This window comes from Vanacampus margaritifer, unplaced genomic scaffold, assembly GCF_051991255.1.
Source record: "Vanacampus margaritifer isolate UIUO_Vmar unplaced genomic scaffold, RoL_Vmar_1.0 HiC_scaffold_42, whole genome shotgun sequence".
In the NCBI taxonomy this organism is placed as follows: domain Eukaryota; kingdom Metazoa; phylum Chordata; class Actinopteri; order Syngnathiformes; family Syngnathidae; genus Vanacampus; species Vanacampus margaritifer.
The window spans coordinates 188470-209136 of record NW_027520752.1 but is presented as its reverse complement, the minus strand read 5'-3'; the positions used below and the strand labels follow the sequence as shown (position 1 = coordinate 209136).

At 42.2% G+C, this 20667-nt stretch overlaps 2 protein-coding genes across 2 annotated transcripts; both read left to right on the top strand.

The window, feature by feature from the left end:
- Window positions 1–988: 988 nt before the first annotated feature.
- Window positions 989–5792, top strand: LOC144040881 (NXPE family member 3-like; the record flags this gene model as incomplete). Its single annotated transcript, XM_077555240.1, has 3 exons — window positions 989–1770; window positions 2459–2814; window positions 4700–5792. Coding segments are annotated over 3 exons (1704 nt in total), but the record flags the coding sequence as incomplete, so codon positions are not given.
- Window positions 5793–9898: 4106 nt separating this feature from the next.
- Window positions 9899–15922, top strand: LOC144040875 (uncharacterized). Its single transcript, XM_077555235.1, has 8 exons — window positions 9899–10094; window positions 11128–11273; window positions 12983–13098; window positions 13223–13347; window positions 14511–14800; window positions 14890–14978; window positions 15050–15221; window positions 15455–15922. The coding sequence occupies exons 1-8, from the start codon at window positions 10037–10039 to the stop codon at window positions 15599–15601; spliced, it is 1143 nt and encodes a 380-aa protein (XP_077411361.1). The 5' UTR covers window positions 9899–10036; the 3' UTR covers window positions 15602–15922.
- Window positions 15923–20667: the final 4745 nt, after the last annotated feature.

The following is a 20667-nucleotide window of genomic DNA, read 5'->3' as shown; positions in this document are numbered from 1 at the left end:
CATTCCTGAGAAAAAAACAAGGAAAACGTGTGGTCCTCGATATGACTACTGGACTGCAGGGTCACAATATCACTTGCTTTTCATTTTGTGTTTATATTAAAGTTCTACTGCTGAAAAAATACTTTTTTGCATTTTTCTTGAAGTAAATATACATGGGTCGAAATCGACCCGTAACACCATAGATGTTACTATAGTCAATAATATTTAAATTAATAAATAAATAAAACAAATTAATTTAAGAGATGTGTTCTAATAGCCCCCAGTAAGAGTCAGGTAACACAACAACCTTGTATTTATTTATATGATTCTCTTGGTGTTTATGTTCTAATTTTTTTTTAATTGAAATCGAGGGGTATACTGACAAAAAAGGCCCAGAAGCCCACACCAACAACATTAAAACTAATATTTTCATGGATAAGGGAGACTAACAAGCCAACCAAGAGATGAGAAATAAATTGGATGATATCTACTTGTTTTTATTATATTTTACAGCTGATTTAAGACACGGGTCGAAACCGACCCGTTAACATAAGAGATGGTAACAGAAAGTTAACACAAGACGAAGGTTAATAACCACTTCAAAGTGCAAAGCATATGTAGGAACAGGGCTGTCATAAGGTGGAAGTATTTTTTTTTCATGCTCGAGTTTTGTAATCTTGCTTTTTATTTTTGTTGTTTTTGGTATATTTTGCATTTGCTGTGTTTTGGTTGCAGTGCATTTCTGTTTTTAATGGACTTCCAGCCTAATTGACAGCCAACTATTTGCTATTGCCTGCACCTTGTGCAGCCGTGGCCCTACCCAACTGTGGGAGGTGGGACTCACACACATACAAACATACACACCCATGCACGTGTAAATCTTAACCACATTTTGATTAATTGCCCAGCCATACGTCACACATGAGAAAGTCCGCCACTCTGCAGTGTGCACAGTTAATAAACAAAACAGCAAATGTAACTATATATGCTTGACATGTGATCTTTTCAGAGTTGGAAGTACCACACAGTGTCACCACCGTACAAGGTCCAGAACCGGAACCAATCATCAAATCCATTTAAAAACCTCCCAACATTTCCCCACCAGCGCACCTTCTGTCCTCATCTGTACCAGCCACTGTCCACTGAAGAAGAGCTTGAGGAACGCAACCTGTTGGACTCCATCGCCTGGCCCCGGCCGCCCTCTGGCTCCGAACCACTCAACCTGTCCCAGACGAGTGACCTGGCCCACAGCCTGTTCACCATCGTAACCTCCCAAAACAACCACAGTTGGTACGTGGGCGACCAGCTGGAAGTGCAGATCCACCTGCACGACTTCAAAGGCCAACCCAAGCGCTACGGCGGCGATTTGCTGTTGGCTCGGTTGCACTCCCCAAAATACAAAGCGGGCGTGGCCGGGGAGGTGCTGGACCACAAGAACGGACTTTATTCCGCTCGATTCCCGCTTCTGTGGGAGGGCTCTGCTCAGGTCGAGGTCATGATGGTACACTCGAACGAGGCCATCGCCGTGCTGCAGCGACTGAGGGAGAAACGGCCCGATCGAGTGTACTTCTCCAGCATCTTTCACCAAGGAGAGCAGTCTGAGAAGATGGGGTGCAACCTGTGCCTGCCGCAAGACAAGGGGCCACTGTGTAACTACACGGACCTTCACACTGGTGATGCTTGGTATTGCTACAAGCCCAAAATGCTCAGCTGTGACACCAGAAACAACCACTTCATGGAAAGCCCCCTCAAAAACATCATCACCAACAAGGAGGCTTTGCTCTTTCAGAAGTTTGTACACTCAATAAATATTTGACATAAGCTGTTCCAAAGGTAATCCAAACAGAACAAGCTGTTGACCCAAAAATCACATTTAGGTTATTGTAAGTGTCATCTCTAAAGTACTTCTAAACAGCACTTGGTTTCATAACCGAAAATCTGAAACAAAACAATCTAGTATTTCTATTTCTGTTTTATGACTTCCGAGTGTCATCGAAGGAGGATTTGGCTGGTACCATTGCAATACACTCTGAAAACAGTTGGGTCAAAAGTAACCCAATTATGGATAAACAATGGACCGATCCACTTAATGGGTCAATTTGACCCAACTTTTTAGGTTGTTTTATACAAAATGACCTATATTTTTGACCCAAGTAAATGATCTGACCAATATTTATGAGTTGTTTTACACTGAAAGACCCATTTCTTGACTCAAAGTTGGGTCAAATCGACCCAAGTTGAGGATCGGTCCATTTTTGACCCATAGCTGAGTTATATTTGGCCCAACTGTTTTTAAAGTGTTCCATCCATTTTCTACCGCTTATCCGGGGTCGGGTCACGGAGGCAGTAGCACTGATGGATGGGATTTAGGTTTTAGGATTGTGGCTGGTACCGTTGGAATAGCTCACTCTCTTTGTACAAATATCATTGTAGTATCTAATTGTTGTTAATTCTGTTGTAATCCACTTTTTGACATCAGAGGCGTGAACCTTAAATATCCCATCCATGCTTCCACATCGGACACCATCGTCGTGCTGCCTTCAAAGAAAGGTACTGTTGACCTACAGAATTATAACTCTCACTTTTGGGGGATGGCGATTAGTCACCACATTGTGTCTGCCATCAATGTAGAAAATGGCAGTAAAATACCGGATCCCGTGAAGCTGGCAACATCTGGATACTACTACCAGGATATTTGGAGGCCGTTGGGTGGCGTGACCGAGCGCCAGGTTGATGGGCTGTCCATCACTCAGTGCTTGGCCAACAAGTTGGTCTACTTGTACGGCGACTCCACCATGCGCCAGTGGTTCGAGTACCTCGTCACTGTTCTTCCAGGTGAGTGTGTCTTAATGGCTGAATGGTGGACAGTGGTGGGAAACAAAAGTGTAAACATAGAAATGAATTGAATCAGCCCCTTGTCAATAAAAAAAATTACAATATCTGAAATGTACTTGAGCACAAACTTAGAAATAGGGATGAGAATTGATAAGAATTTTGTGATTCTGCTTCCATTATTGATGCTGTTTATGTATCTGATTCCTTGCTGATTTCCTTAATGATTCACATTTGGTGAGGGAATCAAATAATACAAATGTTTTTTTCCCCTAATAAATCACCAATCAAATAACTTACAGAATTGTCAGTGATAAGCTGGTAAACCCTATCATTCTTCTTTGCTGATTTTCTCTGGAGGTGCTTGTCCTTTAAATGCTTGCCTGGACCTCTTCGTCATTCCACCTATCAAACCATCCACCTTATTGTTCCATATTTGTATTGGCATATAGGCACAAAAACGGCATCATTCCACAACATAATCATTTCCAGAATTATGTGAAATGACATTGTTACATGTTAAAGTCGCTACAGGTTTACACATCGCTACAGTATAAAGTGTTGCCTTTTTACATTTCCTAATTATTATGAAAAATCACGATTTTAAAAACATGATTGGTGTGGTGTCTTCACATCCAATAAAAATAATTATTTATTAATAAAGAGGCATAATTATTATAGGTAATTTGAGCACATTTGTTATTTCACAAGTGTGTTTCAAACCCTTTGTATTAATCCCAAGAAGTAGCTCTCGTTTTCAAAAAGGTTGTTGACCTGCACGACATACTGTGCCACAAGAATCAGACATCTGAGCTTTCCTGCTTTACATAATCAATACAGCTCACAATTCCACATTTTTTATTTGCTATTTTATCCTTTTACCTATTTTAAAATAATATATGAATAGTATTTTCATTAACACAGTGTCATTATTTACATTGATTTATTTATTAACTTTTCCTTTACACCAGGCCCGGACTGGGCCATCTGGAGGCCCGGGACAATTCCCGGTGGGCCGCCCTATAGTTTGGGCCACAAATCATTTTAAAATCATGCTGGAAGCAGCCCAAACATTCGTTTTGAAATCAAGAATATTCCCATCATCTTAAATTGACTGTGTCATTGACTGTGTCATTGACTGTGTCATTGACTGTGTCATTGACTGTGTCATTGACTGTGTCATTGACTGTGTCATTGTCAATCAACTGTAACTCCAATGCTCCTTACATAGGCCATTATGTTATAACACAGACTGCCTGCCTTTGTTACTAAGGGTGTCACTGAGTTACATTAATTTAATACCAAAAGTAGCAAAACTTTAATTCACAAATATAAACAATATAACTATATTGAACCTTGTCTGTACAATAATAACACATAAAAGAGGCAAAACACAATCACAAGTGTTACTGAGGGGAATGGGAGATGATTTTTGAACAAACAAATAATTAATTAAAAATGGTGTGCATTAGTTATTTCCTTTGTATGGATTGTATCAAAAATGTACTGTCAATGCTCAATAAATATTTTATTTAAGAAATAAATGAAGTTTGGTTTATCTGTAAGCAGTTGATGATGATAGTGATTACACCCTATCAACTGAGACTATAAAATTGTTTTTCAAGACTGTTGGGGTTTGTTGTGTAGTGTTTCCTTGAAATAATGCCATAATATTTTATGTTTTTAGTGCATATAGTAGAAGTGGTACGTCAAGTCACTATATTAAAGAGGTATTTACATGTATGTGACTCTGGATGAGTGACACAGTTATTACACTTTTGGCAGTGTTTGTGATGACGTCCAAATGTCTTGTTAAAGATGCTGAACCGCCACTTGATCTTGACCAGTAGTTTCCTCTCATGTAGCTTTATTTTCTTCTGCTCTGCAGGAATGAAGGAATTCAAACAGGAGAGTACAATAAAGGTGGGGCCCTTCATGGCGCTGGACAGCACCCACAACATTCTGCTCAAGTACCACTTCCACGGCCCGCCCATCGTCTCCAAGGCCAATGCTGTGGCACACAAGATACGCTACATCGCCAACGAGCTGGACGGCCTGACCGGCGGTCCCAACACGGTTGTGGCGCTCAGCCTCTGGGCTCACTTCAGTCCGTTCCCTGTGGAGGTGTACATACACCGCCTCCGGCATATCCGCAAGGCGGTGGTGCGACTGCTGAACCGGGCCCCAGGGACGGCGGTTGTGGTCCGCACGCCCAACCCTAGGGCACTGGATCAGGAGCTCAGCCTGATCTTCAGCGACTGGTTTGCGCTGCAACTGGACGTCGTGCTGCGTGCCATGTTCAAGGATCTCAACGTTATGCTGGTGGACGCCTGGCAGATGTGCGTGGCGCACCAACAGCCTCACAACGTCCACCCACCTCGGGTCATTGTCAGAAATATGGTAGACATGATGTTGTCCCACGTTTGTCGTGATGGGACCACGACCGATGCATGATCGTATCTGTGGATGTGTCTTTGTGAGTGATGTCGCAATTTCTGCCAAGTGTCTGTAATCAATAATGTTTTTAAAGTCTTATCGTCATGACTGGGACCTGTTAACATTTTACTATTTCATTTTATATTTTACCTCTTTTGAATTTAGTTAAAGTTGTGAAGATGTAGATATAACTGTTAACTCAATATAGGTTGATGAGTCATGCTTTTGTCCTCTTTGTTATCTGTTCTCTTTTCCCAGAAATGAGAAAGTTAATACGTTTCTTTTATTTATCTAAGTCTAGATATCTATTTTTATTTTATTTATCTAAGTCTAGTTTCTGTTCGTTAGAAATCCGTTTTTTGAAAAATCAAGGACGAGCTAGCATACTGGGAGGGGAGAGGCAGTTTCCTGGGAAACATTGTTTTTTCTAATAAAAGTCCCGTGTCTGAGAGAGACGACACACATTTGGACAGAAACATGGCTTGGTGAAATTCCTTTGTGTCATCAGAAACTTTCTGATTAAAAAACCTTGCAAGGACCCTCTTCACGAGATCTCAACTCTGATTTATTTGAACACGCAAAAGATTACAAAAAGAGGTAATCTAACAGACTTAATCTATTTCCACAACAATGGGCCATTGTCTGTGGTTGAAGTGTCTGTAATCAATGATGTCTTTTTAAAGTCTTATCTCATTGGTGGAGGCTTTGTGGTACCGCTACTTCAAGATAGTATAAGAATGTTGTGAGTCCGCTGTAACTTCGCACTTGCGAGACGCTGCCACCATTGCTGGGAGCTCGCTTGTGGCCGGAATATTCTGTAGAAATAAAACCTTCGAAGGAACTGTTCACCGATCTCCAGCCTGTATTCAGATAATCAACATTCTCACTATCCGAAAGAAAACGAACACGCGAAGAAAAATATTATTTTCTTCAACACCTACTTGAAGTGTCCCAGTTCCGCCCTCATTTGCCCCAAGTGTTTGGGGCAAATGTAAACAACAAAAAATGGCTGATTCCAATGAATTATTTGTTGTTCTGGTTAACGCAGGCATTCCAAATCACATTGTGTGATGTGAACATATGTCTTGTATTTTCATTTGCCTCGAACGCTTTGAGGTCGGAACTAACACAATCCAAGTGGGATAAATCTGATTTCCAACTTCCCCGAATGCAACATTTATCCTCAGTGAAAGGACGCTCTCCGCTCATGGAAAAGCATTGGACTTTGAGTCGCTGTAATTTGATTTGAAAATGTGATCAAATGTTGTTTGACTACTATAACAACATGCCTGGTTTGTATGCTAGACACAGGCAAAAGCAATACAATACCAGGCTGTACCGTGGAAATGAAGCGGAAATATAAGAAATGCCCCAGATGTTTGGAATTGTCAATACCTCGTTGGTAAGGGGGAGTGCAATTTTCAGTACATTAATTTTTCATGAGCGCTTTATTTTTGAGAACCTAATGGAGCAGTTACATAAAAGATGTTTTTTCTCAAATGGAGGTACGTGAGATTTAAAAATAAATTTAGAAAGTAGCATCTAGGCAAAATGCCTTAAAAAATTATTAATTTGTGTAAATATTGCAGTAAAATATAAGTTAACTCATTCACTGCCATCGACGGCTATAGACGTCAAAAATTCATTTGAACTATTTCGATTAGTTTAACATTTTCCCCACTTTTGTTAACAAGAGTATGAATACCTAGAATTTTTTAAAATTGTATTAGAACAGATATACAATTTGTGATAAATTGTGAGTTAACTAGTAAGGTCATGCGATTAATTACGATTAAAAATTGTAATCGCCTGACGCCCCTAATTTTTAATAATCTTTAATTTTCTTTAAAAAAAAAAGATTATTAAAAAAAATAAAGAAAAATAAAGAAAAGATTATTAAAAATTAGGGGCATCAGGTGATTAAAATTTGTAATCGTAATTAATCGCATGACTTTACTACAAACTCACGATTAATCACAAATTTTATATCTGTTCTAAATGTACAAAAAAAATAAAAATTCTAGGCTTTCATACTCATTAACAAAAATGGAAAAAAAATGTTAAACTAATAGAAATAGTTCATATTAATTTTTGACGTCTATTGCTGTCAATGGCAGTGAATGAGTTAATAATAATTTAACTTCATAAAATAAATGTTGCTTATTTTCATTGTCTCCCCATAGCACAATGGCTCGACACAACTTAGCATCACCTGTCCGTCATTTCAAAACTTTATTATCATTATTTTTTGAACAAATCAAACACTTTTACAAATTGACTAAGAACCCAAAAGAGGACAGTTAATGGCGATAATGTTATGTGCGCAAATCTGTATAATTAATATATTTCGATTTCACAAAAGTTTTTTTTAACGCTTTATTGATCAACGTGCACAGTCAACAACATGCATCGCAAAAGTCACATTAAAGTAGTGCAAGTCCAAACCAACAATATTAATAATGCAACAAATAGGCAGCTCGATTTCCAAAAAATTCAAGAAAAAAACCCACCTCTAATGTTCCGCCCGCATTAGTTTCACGAACTCCCAAATCGAGCGCACTCTTGCTCCATCTTAAATCTCGCTGCTTATGCGTTCTTTGGATAGGTGCCTCCAACCAGGGGACCAGCGCCCCCCAGAGGCCTGCAACAACCGATGCAGCGGATGTGCGAACCAGTCCTGCTGTGTCCTCTTCCTCGTCCGCATCAGCAGCAGCTGCTACCGTACTTCCCTCTTCCGGCACATCATCAGTCGGAGAGGTCAGCAGAGTCATCCTCAGGGTTGCAGAGACAGACGACTCCCACTGCAGGGACCACGGCACCCGCCGTGTCGGAAACGGCGCTGTCCGGTAAGTGTCCCCCTGGCGTGTGTATATTATAAAAGGTGACATTTTATAGAAGAAATACTCTTTGATTGTTCATAGTTGAGAGTGCTAACTGGCCATATGGGTGAAATTATATAGCTAAAATACCATCGATGCCAGAAAATGTACCTTTAAACGGTGTGCAAAGTTGACATTTTGATGTTGGCCCCTCTCATGACTATAAAAAATAGTTTGATGAAGCATTGAAACACAGGATAACTGTCTTAATTTGTAGAAAAATATCATATGTCTCTTTTTAATGTTTGAGTAGTCTACATGGGTGTGGGCGCGTGTAGCCTTTCTTCGCAAGCAGCAGTTCCTCTCCTTCAGCATCATGTCCTCCACTTCCTCTCCTCCCCTCCATAATATCCACCCTTTCTCCCTCCGCCCCTCCGTCAGAGTACGGCCCTCATCGGCTGCCCATAAGTTTAGTGTGTAGGCGTTTGCAGCGGTTACTTCGCCTGGCCGACCCCCCCCAGGACAGGGGCGGCGAGCGGCCCCTTCTTCTGCCTCCTCCTCCTCTTCTTCCTCTGTACCCCCAGAAAGACTGGAAGCCACTGCTGCTCCTGAGACGCAACCCCATTCAGGTTACCCTCACCCCAACCCCCTTCGTGTCTTTTTTTTCTTTTTTGCCTGCCCCCCGCCCCCTCCTCTCCTTGCCATCTTACCCTTGACATGCTTGTGTAAAGCCAGTTAGGCTCCACAATGACCACTAATCCCACTGTGATCGCCCCTCCATTCACAGAAATACCACCATGTGCTTATTAACATGCCACTAGCCTCTTTTACGTAGATGTCAATTTCATTCATTCACCATAACAGGACGGTCAAAGAGTGTGTGGAACTTCACACCCATGTCCCGCCATTATGGGATATACCATTTACAGTATGACTCTAATATTGAACAAAAAGGAGGCCCGTTGGCGGGACAACTTGGTCACCCCTTAAGTTGTGACCCACAAGAGGGCAGAAAAATCTATTTCCAAAAGTTTCACTTCAACTCGTCACCATGGCCACAATCTTTGCTCACTAGGCATCAAATTCTCACATTTTGTAGTGACAAGTCTCTTCTTTCAGACAAACTAACTTTTATTTGGCTAAGGTGTCATTTAGTACCTTTATTTTCACTTTAAGCGAGGAGAAGTCGGACTAACTCGCCTATCTTTTCCATGTTAAATTCGCCTCTTTTTTCCTCTTTATTTTGGATAAATCATAAGTTTTCAACCTGCTCTCATTTGGTCATTTTTCATCCGATTAAAAAAATTAGAACATGCTCGTGTTCCCCAAACCCTGGCCGTTCTAACGAGCCATTTTTTGAACCATTAAGTCGTGAGAGGCTTTTGTTCCAGGTGTGCGTCTCTCATACAATATCAATGGAATATGGGTGCGTGACGTCTCCAAGTCAAATGTGTGTGCGTGAAAGTGCATTTTTCTTAAAGGGACAGTGAGATACTTTTAGTTGATGTTGATTATGGTTAACTTCCACATTTTTTGACCGATTCGTCCTTTAAATTTTAAACTGTTCAGCTCATTTACATTTTTTTATGGACAGTAAGATACTTTTAGTTGATGTTGATTATGGTTAACTTCCACATTTCTTGACCGATTCCAGTCGTTTAAATTTTAAACTGTTCAGCTCATTTACAAGAGTCAGCAGTCCCATTCAAAATTTCCGCGGGAATTTTTCTAGTTATTATTATTAGGCTACAAGGCTTTGAAATGACGTCACACAGGTCTTCAAGGCTTTGAAATGACGTCGCACAGGGTCCCGCAAAGCTTTTTCCCCCCTTGTTTCGTCTGCTTGTGACGTGGTATCATTGTGATCTGGGGACAAGAGGGCGGAGGGAGGTGCGACGCAGTTGACTCGGTGATCCCCTGCTGCTAAGTGTGCCCCTGCTGTTAGTTTCCGTCCAGTGGAAGTTCCGAACATGAGGATTCATGCAGTGACTTTCCTTGTTACCTTTGTCCTTTGGTGGACTTGTTCAGGTGAGAGTGTACTTACTTAATTAACTTTGGATGAAAAATAACCCCCACCCACCACCCCCGCCGCAATACTTTGTCCAAAAGTCTAATGAAGTTATATTCTTTTAATTCCGAGTTCAACTCTTATCGAGGTTTTCCTTTAAAAAATGTCATTGCACTCATTGTGAGCTCTTGAGACTTTTTTTTAAATGGCAAAGGACTATCAAAAAAATAACAGCAATTTAGAATTTTATGGGAATAAAAAAACCATACTGTGCACTTCAAGGCGCCCGAGTCGCCACGGAGACGCAACAAGTAGGCCTACGCCACAACGCTCGGCTTGTATGCACTTTTCCTATGTTTTTTTATCTTAAATGAGAGCCGTGCGTGCGCAACCCCACCAAGTGTTTCTTTGTAGTAACTTTACGTGTTTAGTTGTGCATTTATAAGGCTGGGAAGCGCTGGGAGCACGCTACTTTGGCGACAGTTATTAGATCTCTAAATTGCGATTTTCAACCGAACACACCGTCACAGTTCGAGTCTTTTAATACACTGTAAACAAAAACAAACAAAAAAGGTGTTTGCTCAATTTGAAAGATAGAATGAACAATATTCAGTCGGTGTTTGTAACTTTTCTCTCCTTAGCTAGATAATGCTTGACATGTCGGCTATAGCGGAATTGAAATACCGGAACTATAAAATATACATGTCAACTGCTACATCTTTGTTTAGATTTTATCCAACATTAATTATTAATTAATTAAATGTTTTAGTCCCTGTCACCCCCCCAGTTCTAAAATCCCATCTGCGCCACTATACGTAGGCCCTGCCTGATGGATCGGGGACGTATACTGTAGGCCTATTAGAAGTGTCTGCGCCCCATGTGACCTTAATTGTCCTATAGCGCCCCCTAAGGACACCACTTGAAATGGCAGAGACGTTCATTGCTATGTTACATGACAAGCCCCTGGACTAGCTATCATTTTTACTGTATATGCAATGAATGCGGTCATGTGTGGTGGATTTTGGTGTGTTTCTCATCTTGTTGTTTTTCCAGTGCTCTCCCAATGTCCGACCAACTGGCGGCGCTACAAGGAACACTGTTACTATTTCTCAAACGACTATCAGAGTTGGCAAAGAGCTCTACACAGCTGTTACTCCAAGGGAGGCCTCCTGGCCAGCATTTGGGACAGAAATGAGCAGGTGACGCTCTCTCTCTCTCTCTCTCTCTCTCTCTCTATTTCACTCTTTCCATCTATCTCAATTTCTCTCTTTCTCTCTCTATTTCTCTTTCTATTTCTCTCTCTCTCTTTCTATTTATCTATATTTTTCTCTTTCTCTATTTCTCACTCTCCATATTTCTCTTTTTCCTTCCCTCTCTTTTTCTATTTCTCTCTCTCTATTTCTCTCTATTTCTCTTTGTCTCTCTTTCTATTTATCTCTCTATATTTTTTCTATTTCTCTGTTTCTCACTCTCTCTATTTCTCTATTTTTCCTTCTCTCTCTTTCTATTTCTATTTCTCTCTCTATTTCTTTCTCTCTATTTATCTCTCCATTTCTCCCTTTCTATTTCTCTCTTTCTATTTATATCTCTCTATTTCTCTATATTTTTCTCAATTTCTCTCTCTATTTCTCACTCTCTATTTTTCCTCCTCTCTCTTTCTATTTCTATTTCTCTCTCTAGTTCTCACTCTCTATTTCTCTATTTTTCCTCCTCTTTCTATTTCTCTCTCTTTTTCTCTCTATCTTTCTTTTTATTCCTCTCTCCATTTCGCTCTCTCTTTCTTGCTCTCTTATTTCTTTATTTTTTTCTCTATCTTTCTATTTCTCTCTTTATCTCTATTTCTCAATCTCTATCTCTCTATTTCTCTCTCTCAATCTTTATCAATTGCACTCTCTCTCTTTCTGTCTCTCTATTTCTCTCTTTCTCTCTATTGCTCTCTATGTATATATTTCTCTCTCTATATATTTCTCTCTCTTCATTTCTCTCTATTCCTCAATCTTTTATCAATCGCTCTCTCTCTCTATTTCTCTCCTATGCTCTCTTTCTCACTCTCTGTCTCTCTATTTCTCTCACTATATATTTCTCACTATCGCTCACTCTCTTTCACTCTCTTTATATTTCTCTCTCTCTCTTTCACTCCCTCTCGATTTCTCTATTGCTTTCTCTCTCGCTATTTCTCTCTCTCTATTTCTCTCTCTATCTCTCAGTCTTTCTTTATCAATCGCTCTCTCTATTTCTCTCTTACGCTCTCTCTATTTCTCTCTCTATTTCTCAATCTTTATCAATCGCTCTCTATTTCTTTCTCTCTCTCTGTTTCTCTATTTCTCTTTCGATTTCCCTCTCTATTTTTCTCTCTCTATATTTCTCTCCATTTCTCTCTCTCAATCTTGATCAATCTCTCTGTATTGTATCTCTCATTCTCTCGCTCCCTTTTGCTCCCGCTCTTTCATTTTCATAACTTGAAAATGGACACTGTTTTGCGTTGATTCAAAAATCAGCTCATTGGCCGTGGCGGTAGTGTTCGCCCTGAGGCTGGGAGGTCGTGGGTTCAATCCCCGGCCGGGTCATACCAAAGACAATAAGAACGGAACCCAATGCCGCCCGGCTTGACACTCAGCATTAAGGTTTGGAATTGGGGGCTTAGAACACCAAATGATTCCCAAGCGCAGCCCCTGCGGCTCACCGCTCCCTGGGTCAAATGCGGAGAAGGAATTCCGCCCCACTTAGTTGGGTGTGACAATCAGTGGTACTTTAACTTTAAAAAAAGGCTAGCTCCGAGATGGTTCTGAAAAGCGGTTCCATCGTAAACGCTTGTGCCCCAAAAAGTCTTGGAAATGCGTCCACGCAGGGCCAAGCAAGGAACCGGGCTAATGGAAACGTTTCTTTACTCTCTCTACCATTCTTGCAGAACTGGGTGCGTTCACAATTTCCCAGGAACGCTATCTGGATCGGCCTGTGGCGTGCTTATCAGTCTAACTCAGAGTGGCAGTGGGTTGATGGAACGCTTTACTTTCAAGTAGTGTCGTAAGTGCCATTTCTTTACTCAGTGCTTGGAGCAGGAAAAATCTCTGTGCCTGAAATCCGCTCTGGGAGGTTGGGGGCCACCAATTTATAAATCCCTTGTGTGAAAGCTTGTTGCCTGTTTCAGGCAATGGGGTCCTGGTCCGCTGCACGAAAAACCTAGTAGCGGATACTGCACTGTGATAACGCAAAGTGGTTGGTACACCAAGGACTGCGACAGGTACCTGGCCTACATCTGCAAGCGCCCTGTGGGTGAGTCCACACTTTGTTGATTTGTGGCTGCATTACCTTAGCGTGTCGCTACGACAATGCGGTTAGTAATGTGACGTCCCAGCAAAATTGGACTCGTTCTTTTTGCATGGAACTTTCTTTTCCAGGTGAGGAGATTGAGACGGGATTCCTGGTCCAATCCAATCCAAATCCATGTGTTGCCACATTGACATTGAGAAAGTGATTATAAAGTAACTTAGTTACTTTGCTAATTACTTGTTACTTTCATAGTAACATTCGGGAAAAAACACACCGGGTTTTGTCAATTAATTGGAAGTGCAGTTTTGAAAATGGCATTTAGGAACAAAATTAGTTTTTGTTAAAAATGAAATAGACAACCTTAGTTTTAAACATGCAATATTTGGCATCAAGCACACGATCACTTACTTGTTAACGCATTCACTGCCATTGACGGCTATATACGTCCAAAATTCATTTTGAACTATTTCTATTAGTTTTTTTCCACTTGCTAACAAGAGTATGAAAACCTAGATCTTTTTTTTTTGTACATTCAGAACAGATGTAAAATTTGTGATTATTCGTTAGTTAACTAGTGAAGTCATGTGATTAATTACAATTTAAAAAAATGTATCACCTGACGCCCCTAATTTTAAAAAAAAGTATTAAAAATAACGGGCGTTAGACGATTAAAATCTTTATTCGAAATTAATCGCATGACTTCAATAGTTGACTCAAGATTAATCACAAATTTTATATCTGTTATAAATATACAAAAAAATAAATTCTAGGTTTTCATAAAAAATGAAATGAAATGGGAAAAAAAAGTTAAATAGAAAAAGTTCACATGAATTTTTGACGTCTATAGTCGTCAATGGCAGTGAATGAGTTCATTTAGCTTTGAATGTTTATTTATAGCTTACTTTGGAAGCATGACTTCTTCATGCACAGATGATTACTTAGTAATTGCCAGAGTTCTTTTTAAGTCAGTCATACAGCTGATGGCAACCAGACTCCGGTATTTTTTCAAATGACTTATGCCATCATGCTCAAAAAGTAAGAGTGGCGCTAGCGACCCTGAAAGAAAAGGCAGACGTCCTGTGTCTTCAGAAGACGCATGACAAACAACGTTTGCATGTCTGCTAATGTGCACTGTCCTTTCAAATGGATTTCTTTTTTCTCTGCAGACGAGACCCCATCCCTTGCCTGTCCGAAATGTCCTGATCTTACATGCCCCGCTCTTCCTAATCTTACCTGTCCCGCCCTCCCGAAATGTCCTGATCTTACATGCCCCGCTCTTCCTAATCTTACCTGTCCCGCCCTCCCCACCTCCCACCCTCCCCACTACCCACTGACGTCGACCACCGCTCCGCCGACCAATCGGGAGCCCGAGATCTGCACGAGCTCGGCCAGTGGGATGGCGTGTTCCTCTCACAATGTCACATGCTCGTGCATGCTCCCCGTGCTTGCCAACTCGGTGAGTTAATGGTTTTTGCTGTGAATGCTGAATAGCATTATAAGCTAAATGATTAAAATTCCATTTTTTTCTCAATTGTGCGTGTACAGAAAGACGGATTCAGAGGTGCGCTCGATGACGGTCTCAGCGTGAACCGCAGCATCGTCATCAGAGGACGAGCCTATCCCAAAGCAGAGACGTAATAGGCCACGCCCTGCCCCAAGGTCAAGAAGCCCGTTACCACGACGACTTTGTGTGTTTGCGCGGCAGGCTCATCGTCGACCTGCTGAGCCCCGATGACGACGCGATAGCGCTCCACCTGAGGTTCAACTTTGAAAGCAGAACCGTCGTGCTCAACTCCAGGGTGGACGGCTCGTGGGGTAAAGAGAGGCTGGAGAACTTTCCAGAGCAACGCCCCTTTGGCCCCGGACTCGACTTCAAGGTCACACCACTTGATCTTGATCTGGTCACACTTGGAAGTGTTTTTCTTTTGAAGCTTTTTCTGTAGTGCGCATCTATGATGAGGCCTAGCATCCGTAAAATCCAAAATATCAATCCAATATGAACAAAAATTGAAGTGGGCGCAAGTAGAGATGTCCACATGTGAAAATGCACCTGTAGAAACTACATTTACTGATTGAGTACTTATTGACCTTCTGATTTGTCCTCATCCAGATTGTCATCTGGTGTGACGCCGACACTTTTCGCCTGACCTTTAACGACATCCACCAGATGGATCACAAATATCAAATTCAAGACCTGCGAAGCATCAAGTGGTTGGAGGTGTGGTCTGCGTTGCTGACTAGTATCCAGCTGATGTGATGTCGCCGTCCGAATGCAGCTTCCTGTCTGGATGACCACTTTGTGGACGCCAATCAGCAATTAGTTTAATTCTAGTACTCACTACTGCCACCTTTTGTTGTTCTCCACTGTTTAGCTTAGCGATGCAACGATAAAATGTAACTGTACAATTTCATGTCATGGAGGCCACACTACGGATTGTGGTATAAAAAAATGTGTGGAATATTAAGTGCCAGGGATGTGAAATATGAAGAGACATGACGTTCCAATTAGTTAATTTCCACTTGAGTGTTTTGAAGTGATAAAATAAAGTGAACAATAAAAGTGAATAATTAAAGTGAACATTTCAGTAAGTGTCTTTGTTTTTGTGCGGTTGCAGCACCCTCTGGTGGCTCATTTGTCATTACGTGCCTCTCAAAAGCGTTATCAGTGCTTGTAGGTAGTGATGGGACGAACAACACTGGTGCTCCAGCACTCTGCCGAGTGCGCAAGTGTGAAACCCCGTATCGGCGCGTGTATCGCTTTATCGCAGTGGTTCTATGGAATTGTAGTTCAGGGTTTGAAGCTTGTATCGAAGCTTCAGTGTCGCACTGCCATCACTACTATATACACAGTGTGAGATGGGACAATGAAGCCTTGTGAAGCTTTTGAGGCTTTCGGCTGATTGCTTTGGAAAAAGAGTCGAAGTTTCAAAGCCCCATAAGATAGATCGTACCGGTGACATCTGGTGGTCAGCTGGAGCCATAGCAGCTATAATCTTCAAAGTGATTCGCCTGATTGATTTATATTCCAACATAACACCAGTACACTCAGTCTTACATTTGTGTCTATCTAATGATCATCAGGTACACATGGAAGTGTTGCAATATTTTGACACTGTACCAGTACTATGGTTCAATGTGATGTCCTGTTACTCATTCAATTTTTATAAACATGATTTGGATATGACACAAGTGCGCTGTGAAGCCAGATGACAAGTATTTCAACATCAGTCTTTGGGAGATGTGACTGAGGGTCTTGGAGAAGCGCTTATAGCAACCCGGTGGAAAATACTTGGGCCAAGCCTGTATCTTCTACACACTATTTAAAAGTAATGCATAATTGGAAACTTTAATTGCATCATTGTGGGAGTACTTTTGTTGGAAACATACCGAATAACTAACTTTTCCAGGTGAACATAAAGTGAAGCAAATATCTACATGAGGGAATTGTGCGCCTGACACCGCGCCAAAGGGTTTGAATCAGTTACGTAATTTCCGGTATCTCATTAGCGCGCATAAAGCCGCATACGTCATCAGCACGTGATCACGGAGGTTTCATCGGGGCTTTTGATACATTGTTTCGAGCAGTCTGTCTCACTCGGCTGACACATGCTCCGGAGTCTCAGTGTCAAACGTCCCACCTCTTTTCTTTTTTTTTTCTTCTTTTTGGAGAGCTCAGTATTGATCATTTGACATGTCATCATCACTGTTCTCCTTTTTTTTTTTTTGTATGTGGGTGTGTGTTTGTGCGTGTGTGTGTGTGTGTGTGCGTGCGTGCGTGCGTGTAAAAAAAAAACAAATCCCATACCGTTCACCTAAACCAAACACTTCAGAATCCAGCGTTGTGGGGCCGTCAGGAGACCCGAAGAAGGACCAAAGAAAAGAAAGGAAAGTGAAGTCCAGTACCGACCAGACATCACCCACCGGGCCACCAACCAGAGTCCTTCACCAACCCCAGAGACATCCAAACTCCAACAAATCAGGGAGACCTCAAGGGCCCAAAGGAAAGACTGAGGAAAGGTAGGAAGGACAGACGAAGCAGAGTGAGATCCCAGACACCAGCATCCACCGATTCAATGACCTGAGGGAGAAGCAGATTGTGTCTGAGTTACGATAGATGCTGGTGTGGTGGATCTGGCATGCATGAAAATCTCCACCAAAGAGGGGAGCCGTCGACCCCCGCCAGGACAGAGTGAGCGCAACACCTCAGGGCCCCCCAGGCCGTGGCAGCGCCAAAGGACGACCCCCGGGCCCCGCAGGGGCCACCGGCCGGAGAGCAAACCCAGGAGCAGGAGCGCCCCCCACCCCAACGCGGCCCGCGCCCCCAACCCAACGCAGCAGGACGGGGCACTGCAGGCCCGCCAGGCACCCCACCGGCCCACAACCCCTGCCCCCCCCCCCCAGTTGTATGGTGCATTAAAATTGGAGGGGAGTTGCAGGGCGAAGATGGTGTTTCCACCCTACCCCACTCCCCCCCAAAGTGTGTTATGTGCCCTCTATGTCTGAAGTGTATTGTGCAAAACTAGTGCAGTGAGTTAAGAGGAGCGACCAGCTGGGCCCCCCCCAACCGGGCGGGGGCGGGAGGCGCACCCGACCACCAAACCCCCCTCCACCCCACCGGGACCCCGGCGGGCATATGGGACCAGCCCGGCGGGGCGATAGGGCTTGCCCCCCGGAATACTGGGGCCCGCCCGAAGTGCCAGGAGGTCCACCGGAGCGGGGCGGGCACAACCCCAATCCCATCCACCCTCCCGGCCCCCGGAGCGCCGAGACCCAGGCCACGGATGGAGCCCCCGGGCCAGGGGAGGGGGAGGAAGGCGGACAGGGGAGGGGGAGGGGACGGGGGAAGGAGACGACAGGAAGGGCAGGAGGCAGCGGCAGGGCCGCAGAGAGAGGGGGAGAGGCACCCCACCGGCCCACAATCCCCGCAGAATGCAGAGACATCAATGTAAGTTATCACGATGTGGTGGCTCTCGCTAACAGGCAGAATTAAATAACCAGAATTAGGTTAAAATATTCTATATACGTAGACCATATTTCGATGAATTTTGATATTTGGTTTTTATTTGAGGCCGATATTTTTTCCATTAAAATGCGATTTATGAGGAGGTTAGACCATTGGTCGATATTCAGAGTTTGTTTATTTTTCCAGTAAGGGCTACAAGTGTAGATTTAATTTGTTTATGTGGTAAGTCAGTTGTCGTTAGGTCACCTAGCAAACACAAGTTTGGAGATAAAGGTATCCTACAGTCCAAGATAGCGGAAAAAATTTCTAAGACTTTAGTCCAGAAATACATAACCGGAGTACATAACCATAAAGCATGAAAATAAGTGTCTGTAGTGTTTTGTAAACACTGGAGACAAATGTCGGAGTGTGAGAGTCCCATTTTCTTTATCATATATTGAGTAATGTATGTTCTATGAATAATTTTGTATTGGATAAGTTGTAAATGTGTGTGTTTTGTCATTTTAAATAAGTTTTCACAAACTTGAATGCAAAAGTCAGATTCCGGAGCTATAGACAAGTCTGTCTCCCATTTCAAGATGGGTAAAGACATTTTATCAGTATATGAAAGTAACTTATATATTTTTGAGAGTTTTTTTGTTGTCGGAGAAAGCTTGATAATATCTTTAGCTAAAACAGGCGGTTGGAGCATACCCCGAAGTGTTGGAATTGGTTTCTTTATCATACTTTTAACTTGCAGATAATGTAAAAAATTTCCGCTTTTTATTTTGTATTTTTGGAGCAAGGATGTATATGATATAAACATATTATCTGAAAAAAAAATGGTTGAGATGTGTAATTCCTTTCTGCTCCCACACACCTAAATAAAACGATTGGGTTACGGTGTGGGAGTGGAGGACCCAAGTGCAGGAAGGTAGGAGAGCCACGGCAGGGATGCGGATAACTTAGTTTTAATCAAAAAACAAGGAAACACAAAATCACGCCCGAGGGCGGACAAAACGGCGAGTCATTGGGATACGGAGTAGATTCACGTAGAAGCGCTACAAGTCAGGTCTGGTGAGTAGCGTCACGGAGTAATAACCCGACACTCCTCGCTGTTTCTGCCAGGCCTTTATCTTGGCCTGATGGGCTGATGGGCAGCAGGTGTGTTTGGCGGGCTCCGCCCTCCAGCTGTTTCCCCAGTGACTGCAAGGGAAACAGAAACAGCTGACCCCAATCATTACAGTTTGGTTGTTAAGTTGAAAGTCGGTGTTATGCCATAGGGGAGAAAGCCCACAGGGCTCCACTTGGGCTTTTGTAATTTCTAGTTCTAGTGCCTTCCACCAGGCAGTCAGGGTGGCGGAAATCAATGGGGTTTTAAAACAATTATGTTGCTTAATCGATGTTGTGATAAAGAGTAAATCTAGAAGTCTGAGGTTATTACAATCCTTCAGTTGTAGTTCCAGCCAACAGTTAGTATCTCTGTTGGGTTGTGCCCATAGAATGATATATTGTAGCTGGTTAGCTATATAGTAGTGCATAAAATTTGGTGCCTCTAGACCTCCTTTGGATTAACTTTTCTGAAGAGTAGATAGACCAATCTTTGCTTTTTTTTTTTTATTCCAGTAAAATTTTGTAACGGCCGAGTCCAACAGCTGGAACCAGTTAGCCGTAGGTTTAAATGGAATCATTGAGAAAAAAATTGTTTATTTTGGGTAAAACTTTCATTTTAATTGTGGCTATTCGTCCTATTAGAGAAATAGGAAGATTATTCCAGCGCTCCAGGTCATTATAAATGCTATCCAGAAGTGGAGTAAAATTTAAATGATTTAAATCAGTTAATTTAGGTGAGATTTTTATGCCTAAATATTTTAAATTACCTATAGGAAATGAGTAGTGTGGGTCCTGGCTTGCAGGGTTCCATGAATTTTCTGTAATAGGTAGAAGTGTTGATTTTGTCCAATTAATAGAATAATCTGATAAATGTGAGAATCGGGTTATTAAGTTAAATACTTCCCCTAACGAAATAGCGGGCTTTTCTAAATAAAGTAAAATATCATCGGCATATAGATTAATTTTGTGTTCTGTTACCCCAGAGTGAATTCCTTAGGAAAATTTTGGCTGCGGTTTGTCCTTGGCCGATTTTGACCAGTGTTTATTATTATTATTTATTTTATTTTTTTATTGCGCCCCTCGTGTTTTGCAATACACATAGCCATCTTGTACAGTCAGCCCAGAGCCCACTATTTTATAAATACAGGCCGATTACCCGAGACGCCGTATTGCCACAAAAAGCAGCCAACCGCCCCGCATGCGCCCTCATCGGCCGCCACTTGCGAGGAGGACATGTACTCACGGCTGGCGTCTGGCGTGCAACAACT